We start from the raw sequence: 11,244 nt of genomic DNA on the forward strand, positions 1-11,244 counted from the left end.
GAGAGTTCAGGCGCTCGAGCGAAAAGGCGTATATATATTTATTAAAAATAAATTTTTTATTAGCTAAATTCCTATCTTAAAACGCTTATTGTCGGCTTGCTTCTCGCAAAGGTATTCGCGTTTTCTACGTCCAGCTTGTCTAGCCCGGTGACCGAGACGGGGCGGGACCCGGGATCTTCCGTCTTCCCTTCTGGGACTTTCCCATGTCCGTAAGACACCCTGCAGTCGAGACGTAAAAGAATCTAATATTTTACCCGTCCCGTCACCGACCTCTCCTTTTCGCTAGAATCTTAGGAATTCCTAGATTAACGAACTATTGCTCCGGTCCTAAGACATCTGCAGCGCAACCCGCTGCAGTTCTTGCTTAGGCTAACCTTAACCGGTACTAACCTATTTTATACGTTAGTTAAAACGTTTTCTCGATACTATATATATATAGCATATACACACGTATGTGAGTAACACTCCATATTATACACTCGGGTGCAAGAGCGTCGAGAGGAACTGGGCCGACGATAGGAATCGCCATGGCTGAAGTCGAAGTACCAAGTGCTGCTTTAAGAGCTTTTAAGCTCTGCGTTAAGCCGGGATTTATTTCTGACCTGTTTACACTAGGGAAACAATTGTCCGAGCCCCATACTCAGGATCAGAACGAACTCAAGCAATGTAAAGTGTAAGTAATACTTGAAGTACGTAAAGAGACTAATATCGGAAGGATAATCAGGGAGAGAGAAAGAAAGATAGAGATAGAGATAAAGAGAGAGAGAGAGAGAGAGGGGGGGGTGGCTAATAAAATATGTGAAATAATAGAATTATGCTGAAAAATGTAAATCACAAGAGAACAACGTTTCACGTGCGAAAAATCAAGTCCGAGATTCGCGTCAGAGAATATCATCTGGATAATCCTGGAAGCTTTCGAAATATTCGCGAAAAGCTTCGCGGATTCGAGACTGTTTACGGAACGTGCACTAGGGCACATCCTACGGTTAGATACAATGGTCACGTAAATGATTAGATATAGGGAGAAACTGCAAGAGCATAGTCTAAGGGTTTTCTTAATTTTGAGAAAAACTTTTGCTCAGCTTTTTTTTTCAAATGTTGAAAAAAGCACAGTAAAGGTTTTACGCGCGGAGAAAAAAAGGTTGAAACTAATTAGCAAGATGCGTCCTTACGTATGGAATATTCGACGAGGGTTTTTAAGTGAAAATGTCTAACATGGTCGCTTGGGATTTTGAATGAGAAGAATTTTGAAAAAGTCAACTTACCACGACACTCTGCCCATTAAGGCTCGCAGATTCATAATTCTTGAAAAGCCAGCCGGCTTCTCAAGGAAACCAGAGGAGTCTTACTCGTGCGCGTTGTTTTTCAAAGTTGCATTCGGTGTCTTGAGGAAGTCCTAACTGTGGTTCACGGTTTGTTAAAGAGCGACGCTGATGTGAAGCCAGAGAATAAAGAGGGTTAGGTAAATTGAAGATGGAATTAAATTTTCCAGCAGCTCGGTAAAATGCTAAAAGGTAACGGGCCGTGGAGTGATATACTTTAGTCTTTCGCTTCTCTTTATCTTTCGCTTCGTCTCTTATAAGGAGAAGCTTTTTTTCTTTATAACATTCATGGCAAATAAGCCATTTTTCATTCGAGTAGCATGGTCCTTGAGAGTATGGAAGAGTATATTTTCGCCATGTTGCTATTAACACTCGACTTTTCTTTTTGGAAGGTTTTTTTGTAAACGAAAAAAAAAATACTTGAAATTTTCTTGAAGAATTAAAAGATGCTCTGTACTCAAACTTGAAAAATTTTCTTACATGAACCGTATTTGAGTGGAACTCGAAATTCCCCTTGAGAGGAAACTTGAATTTTCTTTTTTATTTGAAAAGACAAGTTTCATATATACTCCACGTCATTCTAACGTACTAAAGTACAATTTAATTTGATTATAACAAAATTCTCTTCGATAAATTCACTTGTTTACTCTTCGTAAAGTCTCAGTGACAGATCTTGCTAGACGCGGATAACCGATAAGGGCAACAATATTGAGAAAAATAAAACCACAGAAAGTTTTTTCTTCAACCCTGAACTTGTTATCCACGAAAAAAAAAAAAAGTTAAACGATGACAGAGTAACATTCGCAAAGTCCTCCAACTTGAAGAAATAAAGTTCCACGGCAAAGTAAAGCATAGGAAGTTGTTAGCTCGAACCCTATCTACTTGGTGAAGTGGTGACTGGGTATATCTGATAGTTTGGGTAAAGGTCCTTGGCGCCATTAATGTCCTGGCTCCTTGTTCACCGAGATAAAGGTCGACCGTGAAGTCATTACTGGTCCATTATCATGAGATCCTGGGGTCCTCGATTTCGGAACCCGTCTGTACGTCAAAGGGATATCCACTTCGTAAAGATACGAGAAGAAGGTTCTAGAACGTACCGCAGCGCCACGGTGGCGGGACTGTGAAACGGAAGTGCGCGACGCACGGAAAGAAGTTGTAAAATGGTGACCCAACGAAACAGAAGTTAAGGCCAAGTTAAAGGGGGGAGATATCGCTATCGTAGATCAATGACCGAAATAAGGAAGAGGCAAAGCTGTATAAAGACTTGTAACGGACAATAAAACTATATTTATAGTAACACTTCTGGAGCGCGGCTACTGTACCGAATTACTGGCCAGTACAGAATGGCACCGAGCCAATACGAGGTTATGGGTGTGTACCGAAAATATTCCTAGTCACGTGGTGTGGTGTATTGTCAGTGAATTCTCTGACAATGGACTAGAACGATCGATAAGCTTAGGATACGATATTTATTACAGTCGATTAATCGATATTTTAACATATTGTCTTTGCGTTCTTAAATATGAGAGGATTCTGACCATACCGTCTAAGAAATGGAATAGATTGAATATGGAAGTCTATATTCGACAGTGTTAGCTAACACTACCGGAATTCTCAATATTGAGACGTACTGCTGATCTGTGTTATAAGGCAAAATGTCGTAGCTACCTGTAACAGCAGCAAGTTTCCCAGAAACTCTCCAAATTGCATTGCCATGGCCATCTGTAAACCGCAGACGGAAGTGTAACCAAGAAGTGATGGTACCGGTTATCTTAAGTGGCCAACTTCACTTTGCAATGTCCATTGCCCTATTAAATACATGGTTTAATCACTTTTCGGAAAAGCCAATACGAATTCGTAGGTAAAACGATATATAAATAAATGAGACAAAGTCGATTCGATAAAACCTACATATATCAATTTTACGAACGCAACTGATTCGTATTAGGTGTAAAGGTATAACGTTTGTATAAGGAGCAATTTTACTGATTTGAGCTTGCAAATGATCCAAAAAAAAAATGTCTCATGAAAATCAAGGATATGGACCTTTTATGACTTATCCCGCTGGTACGATAGGGGTTGGGAATTCAGGTGGAACTGTCATGGAGGCAGAAAGGGGGTGCGCGCTGTCGTGTGGAATAAATCAAATATTAATCCGATGAGAAACGCTGGCTGGTTGAGGTAGGCGCGATAAACGAAAAGCCCAAATGAAAAATCGCGCTCTCTGACGGGAGAATCGTCTGTAAAGCCATTTGGGATGAATGAATAAAAAAAAAAGTAAATGAACTTATATACTTTGTTAGATAAAAAAAAAGGCATTCGGGTACAGTAATAAATAATGGTAATGATGATCAATGGATAAATTTTTGATCTAATGGAAAGAAAAAAACAAAAAAAAACGAAAATTGCTTATGATGTAAATTCAAATACCGATGATCATCATTAACGTTAATTGTTCACGTCGTGATTATTAATGTAGCCGTTTCTTCTTATTAATGACCCGTTATTACCTACGAGCTGGCACAGAAGCATAGTTATAGGTAGTGCTTTCTGAGGTTGAGTATAAAAATGCAAAGCAGACTACATAAAAATTTCAATAAACATTCCCCATAATGAGAACAGGGCCAAGCCATTTGGGAATATTATCAGTGAGTTCATGACCCCGTTTTGTAGAAAGACCTTCGCTCACCCTGGCACCATAACATACTGGAGCTGAAACCACTTCTTAGGAATTCTCGTACCGACCCCAAGAATTCGTCCAAACAACCCCGGAGGACGATAGCGGTAATTCGATGAAAGAAAAAATAAACGAAAGTTTGAAAATTTTCTGGAAAATCTTTATAAACCTTGATTCTTGTATCGTTGATCGTTAAAAAATTTCTTTCGTAGGGCAATTGCGTGAGTCTAAAATTTTAATAAATACAATTTATCCGAATATACCAAAAAGAATTTTTTAATCATGAAATATTATAAAATAAGAGTACCTTCCGCTACCCTGTGCTACCCATGCTTAAGCTCCATGTTAGTAATTCTTTTTTACCTTCGGTCTCTTTAAAACGTTGAAAAGCTTTTGTGCAGCCAACAACAAAGCACCGGACGGATCTGATGTTAACAGATTTTCCTCCCTCTTGTACATACAACGAGTACAATAACAATTTTCAGTAAAGTCCGTAATATTACGTAAATATGAAAAAGACTGTTTTTGCGCAAGAAAGCACTGATAAAAGTGATTTTTAAAATTTACCAGCTTATACCATATCCGACGAGTAATGGATACCTGTCAGATAATTTTCCCCAATGAAACACGAGTGTTTATGGATACGTAGTTTTGAATCGCGTTTTAATTGATAAATTTCGAACAAATGTTATCCCTACCTAATTATATGCAGAGTTAAAAGAACAGTCAATGAAAACGTGTCAAAAATACGAACTGAAAATGGACCAATTCAAGTAACAGAGTTGCATTTATATTGAAAAAGTAATTATTTCAGGGATTGATGAATGTATCGCAAATAATGACAGATATTTGCACAATTATTGAAATACGAAATTGACACATTTCCAAATATAAAAAAAAAATACTTTTCAATATACCTGAATTCCGTTTAAAAAAAAAATGGAATAATGCCAAACAAAATTTCCCTTTAAAAATGCAATTTACGCAGGGATTATTCAATGCTTTCGAATCGGTACGTTTACAAGAGCGCGATATATCACGAAAGTAAATTCCCTTGAGGGCGAATATTCAAACGACTTAAGTCGACGGTAGACACGTACAAAGAGATAGAGAGAAAGGAGTTCGAATATAGTTCGAAACTCAGCGGGGTCAACCTTGCAAGCTCCAGTCGAAGCTTTCATGAGAAATTCTCATTGAGGAAATATTCAATTAGTGATTGGCGGTCCAGCCAAGTTTTCAAAAAGAAGTCGAATCCGAATCACAATTTTAATGAGATAACAAAAATTTAAGACGTCTTTATAGAAACCAACAAAATTCGTACTCTTTTCAAAAATCCCTGATACATAAAGCTCGTCATTGAAATTTCAAGTTTTACAATCCCAACGATATACCTAATTAGCAAGTTCACATCAGACGGTCCAGAGGTCCTCTGACCTCCGTCCTCTCGTAATTTACCCTAATAACCATTAAAGTGACCCATTTCGCGACTGAAGTCCTTTCGGCAGTCAACCTTCAAATTTTAGTCCTGTGACAAAATAAAAAAAAAAAAACTTGACCCAAGTGATACCACACGAAGTCGCACAATTTTAATAACAATGATTAATGCCTTTTTCAGGGATAAAATTAATTATCCAAAGCTAAAACAATAGCACTTTTAAGTGCATTAACAAAATGCACTTTTAATCTCTCAAGGTGCAGCGTGATCTAATGGAAACGTCGACTGCACTGACTTGCAGCAGACCAGTGACAATTATGCAGGGATGCAATTCGTAAGGGGTGGATAAGAACCCTCGCATCGAGTCTCGAGTGGAGGGCGTAGAATCAGGGATTGATTTATGCGAAACCCACTGGATGATCAGACAAAACCAAAGAATTTAATTAGACACGATTTCGATTAAAACCATTAATATTATTCGTAACAATTTATCCACGTAAATTCAAAATTTATTTTACAACCTTTCGCGTTACCTGCTTTTAAACGCAAACCTATCCGTACTCTGCTTCGTGTTCCAGCATCCATCTTCCTTATCCGTTTCGTGTCTCCTTTTTTGTCTTTGGTAAAAAAAAAAAAAAGAGCAATGCAAACTGCATTTACATCGAGTGCATCGAGCCATCACGCTCTAGTTTTGCTTTCCAAATACTTTTCGGTAGTCTCGTTCAGTTCGCCTTTATACATCTTTTTTACTCTTTGCAGCGTGGATTCCATTGGTTTCCGATTTTTCGAATCCACCCAGCGATTTTCTGCCTGGAAATTTACGAGCCGTTGAGCATTCTCTCTATGACCGGACAGCGAATGGCAATTGTTATCCGGCCGAAGGTAATACAAGCAAGCACAGTAGACACGCCAGTCGTACCGTGCAATGAAATGGATTGTTAAACATGTTAACTTGGCAAATATTAAGTCACGGTAAATATCCACGTTGTCTGGTTCAAGCACATAGATGGCAGGCCAATCACAAGCTCCTGGTATAATCCAAATATTTACTCCAAGTATTATTCGTACCAAAGCTACCGCGTAGATGAGAGTTAACCATTAATTTGTTAAAAAACGCATTTTTTTATTATACAAATTAGCTTTGAACCTTTTCCGTTAGATCCAAAGAAATTCGCATCGGCGTTCAAATTCATACATTTTTTATCAACGTTCCGAACCGAACCAGACGATCAATTGACATTGGCAGCGCAGAAGGGGTAGAAAACGGATTGGGGTGGTTGAAACGCCCGGGAGACACGGAGAGGGTGAACTAGTAGAGAAGCCCTTAATGTGGTCCGCCCAAAGTCTCTAATAACGTTATGCCAGTGCTAACTAACTTCCTCCGTCTACTTCGCACTCCAGCCCGAAAACTTGCCCCAGTCTTGTCTACCGACCCTGGCGAGTATTACATGAGAAAGACCAACCCTCAAAAGAGGGCACCTACAGACAGAACCCCTCCTGGTTAAGATATAAGAGCTCCGCAAAGTCCCGAAGAGTTTGTCTTTCTTCCTTTATGTTTTTTCATCCCCTCTTTTTTTTTTTAACTCTCGAGAATCCCGTGACATACTCGTGAAATAAAAAAAAAATACTTAAACCAACCCTTAGTTTACTGTCTAAAAAGTCTTTGGGTAGCGAAATAGTTTGAACGTGGCACATTGAAGTACGTAGTAAAAGCTCCCACGACTCGTGTGTGTTTAACGTGAAGGAGAAAAGGAAATAAAAATATATCGCGCGGTTTACTGCATTTTTAACGTAAGTCCGCAGTGTGTTGCTTGTGACGTTTATAAAGGGAAGGACGAAAAATATACGTGGTAATTGCGATCGGATACTGCGGATTTATCGTGATTGATAAAGGCTTTGAAAGGGTGGAATGTTTTATTCAAAATTCCCGCCATTACGGTCATTGCATATCGATACCTGTGTGTGCCGGGTTCGAGTGATCTGAATGCAATTAACGCGGTGCCAGATCAGCCGAAAGTAGATTTTCAAAAATAAATCTTAAAAATAAAATAACCTATAAAATCAAATAAATAAATAAATAATTAAATTCCAAATATTAATAAGTACCACAAGCAGATAAAAAAGAACATCGCTGTACAACGAATTCATGATAAAAAAAAAGAAAACTCCAAAGTAATGAATATTCGTGTTTTCCAAATTTGAAAATTCGAGCAAATCGCCAATTATGGATATTTAAGCGATCCACTTAATTCGACGAAATTTCATTTTCAAATACTTCTACCGCTCGTGCCACCCCCACTTTCCACCCTCCATCATATACAATCCCCATCCCCTTCAGCCAACCACGATGCGTTTCGTGATTGAAAGCTTGACAACAAAATAGAATCGAAGCGGTGGACGTGGCTAATGTTTTAAATTCATGAATTCCGGTATATAACCAATTAGGTCACACACGGCCGCTCGAGAGAACTTTAATGAAAGCCTTTCAAAATTCAACGGTCGCTCCATTCTTTATCGAAGCAATTAGAATTCCTATGCAGTCTGCATAAACTACCAGCCGGCTGTTAAAATTACTCCTGTCGGGAAGGTCGTACTTCGGTAGCGACCTCACTCGTGTCGCCTGAGGTTGAATTTCATTTTTAAAAAATGAAAAAAAAAATTTCGAGTATAACATCCACAGTCCCACACAAAGAAAAAGACCATTACAGTAGTATTACACGACCATACGCGTAATCCGAATAAAATATGAAATTGACCTTATAAAAAAACCCGCGCCATTTTTTATCCTGATTTAACTCAGCCTATATTTTTTTAAATCAACCCTTCCTCCTTGGACCACCAATTGTAAGCGTAACAGTCATCAATTAGATTAACTACGAGATTCTCTCGTAAGTCCGTATAACGTGTGGACGACAGCAGCGCCACTAGCGGCAGAATCGAAATACCCACGTGCATATCCGCACCTCGTATAATAGACGTCAATAGAATATGCAGGTACGTGTATATCTAGTGCGTAATTAATGAAAATGAAAGACTTACCTAATTCCACCGCGAGTCGTGTCGTAATTGAGCATACGTGATCCGTGGCGCCATGTTACGTAACCGGTCGGATGGGGAACTTTACTCACGACGCACTTCAGTTCTATCGTGCTACCTGCTTTGTAGAATTTATCACCAGCCGTAGCACCGCGTTCATCCACAATCTCGACTTTTGGTACTGAAATCAGACAAAGGATATAGGCTCATTAATTACAAAGCGACAAGCAAAATTATCTGAACATTGAGGACTCTTCGTAATCGTAACGAACGACTTTTGTTTAATAACGTTAAACTTCTTAATAGTAAGAGAAATTTATCTTGCACGAAAATGCAATCGCAATAACTACGAAGAATGATGGATGAGCTTTCGACAAAGATTTTACGGATTCACACTGTATACAAAGATGATCTATTAAATTATCTAGATGAAGTTTTTATCTACCGAGATACAAGCTAATGTTATAGAGAGAAAAGCAAGAGTGATTATACGTGGAAACGGAAACTTTCGAAACCAGTATAATTGCTTTTTAATGAAGCTAATAAGGGTTGGTAAGATAATAATAATAATAATAATAATAATAATAATACTGTTATACACAGTTCTCGTCGTATGCCCGTGTTTGTGTTCATACGTGACTGCTTGTGAATTACTCCAGATTAATAGAAAACAATGATCCCTTCCTCGATCCCTGTGTAATACCAAATATCATCCCTTATCTGATAGGGTTGTCCCAACTTGGCGCAAGTTTCTATTCCCTGTAGTTTAATAGGGGAGGTTTTATCATAATTGAAGAGGACCATAACAGAGACCCTTCTTCTGTCAAGTGTAATTCCAGCTAGGTCATCGCTCCGATAAATAAATATAATTATTACTCACGCGTGTGTTAATAATAAAATAGCGTATAGAGATACTCTGTCGATAAGAATATTGGAATGTCAAGGGGATGAAAATAGGTAAAATATTTTTGAAAAATATGTTTTTTTTTCGAATAACGCTGATTTCGAAAATAACAAATAATCCTCTTCGAGCAAATAATAAAACGTTTGGGAAAGAATGGGTGGGAGAGAGGAGGGGCGGAAGCTTCGGAAAAACTTCTCCATTGAAATATACTGACCCCTTTCAGTCGATGGGGATGATCACCCCTGAATATACACAAGGGTTTTCTATCTTTGGCATACCCTATTTTTCTCACGACGTCTCACACCCATCGTACCTTGCGGTTTGCTTGCATTGTAAATAACGGCGACTACGAGGTGCGTCTATAAGGGTGTATCTTCGCGGGGTGGCAAAATAAATAGAGCTACGGCAGAGTGATTTCGTGTTTGTGCGAAGGGTAGCGGTAAAGGGCGAAATGGAATTTACGAATAGGAAACCAGAAATAGGGGTAGCTGAATATACTACCCCCTAGTAACCGCGGCTTCCAGTAGAACGTAGGGAAACCAACAATGACGATATTTATTTTATTTTCCAAACTATTATCGCGTCTAATTTCGTTTATTGTATAATGGATATATAATGCGCTACGTCATAAAGAAATAAACAAATTTACATGCAAACGGTACGATATACAACATTTTTTGAAAATGAAATCGAAAAGATAATCTCCAAATTTGCCTCATTACTGGAAAACTGACTGGAAACAAGGGGTAAACTTGGAATATGTGAAACTAATTTTCTACCAAATTCCACAACCTCCAGAGACCTGATCAGATCTGTAAAGAAAATCTGAATATGGAGAATAGTGGATTTTTATTTTTTTATTTTTTTATTTAGAGTATCTATAATAGGTACCTGCTATCAGTGCTGCTGCTGCTGCTGCTGCTACTATCACTACTACTATGACTACCTCCTCCTACTTCTCCCCTACCGCTATTGCTCCCTACTACTACTGATAGTATTCTGGGCACCCACAGGATATCCGACCTGACCAGTAATCGAATTCGATCAACCTCAGCCAAACGGGATAATATATATCACTTGATGTGGTAGCTTAAACAAATACATACCATTTGCCACGACACCCCCGGACCCAAACCCAAACCCTAACTGAGTACAGTAGAGGCTAGGCAAGTAAACAATACCCCCGTTTGTCCTACCCGAGTCTCTCGGTCTAATTACTCGACACCGAGAAACTACGGAATGTTCTAGAAAGATCCGAAACCGCTTTAGCCTCATCTATTGTTCCGATTAAGTCGTAGGTTTAAATAAAAGTTAATTAAAGCAAGTGATAACGATCCCTGCCTAAACTTCCTAAAATATCCGAAATTAAAAAAGTTAAATTATCCAATACAATTCAATTATTCCCATAATCCTCTCTTAGATAAAATTTAAAAAATATATATATATATATTCGACTTAACGAACTGTCACAACATTACGTAATCCAAATACACAGGATCGCGTTGAGATTATCAAAATACAAAGGGGACCGATTAATGCTCGAATGAGAATATAGGTCGACTGTCTCTACACGCAAGTTTAATGAAACAAGAGATTCGCGCAATAGTCACCAGCACCAGTCTACCACCCGAAGCAACGAATAACGAATAAAGCAACGAAGTGGAATTAATTTCCTTGAAAGGCAGAATTCTGGAAACTTTAAAAACCCCTGATACACCGTCAGATGGTAGATGCAACAATTTTTCAAGAACTCCGATGCAAGATCAAAAGTATGATAGTGATGAGAAGATAAAAAAATAATACGGACACTAAGAAAAAAAAAGAACTAGAAAATTGAAGAGGGTTGAGGCGAAGAGCGTGGACGGGTGAT

At 38.5% G+C, this 11,244-nt stretch overlaps 1 protein-coding gene across 3 annotated transcripts in view; it reads right to left on the reverse strand.

The window, feature by feature from the left end:
- LOC107273916 (peroxidasin) overlaps positions 1 to 11,244 on the reverse strand; it is a 129,841-nt gene that overhangs the window by 28,752 nt on the left and 89,845 nt on the right. For all 3 annotated transcript variants that reach the window (XM_025091201.1, XM_015752550.2, XM_025091202.1), the window contains one exon: positions 8,474 to 8,651. In XM_025091201.1, coding sequence (XP_024946969.1) covers positions 8,474 to 8,651 — 178 coding nt within the window. The remainder of the gene's footprint in view (positions 1 to 8,473; positions 8,652 to 11,244) is intronic.

Source organism: Cephus cinctus, unplaced genomic scaffold (assembly GCF_000341935.2).
Source record: "Cephus cinctus unplaced genomic scaffold, Ccin1 Ccin1_scaffold1878, whole genome shotgun sequence".
Lineage (NCBI taxonomy): Eukaryota > Metazoa > Arthropoda > Insecta > Hymenoptera > Cephidae > Cephus > Cephus cinctus.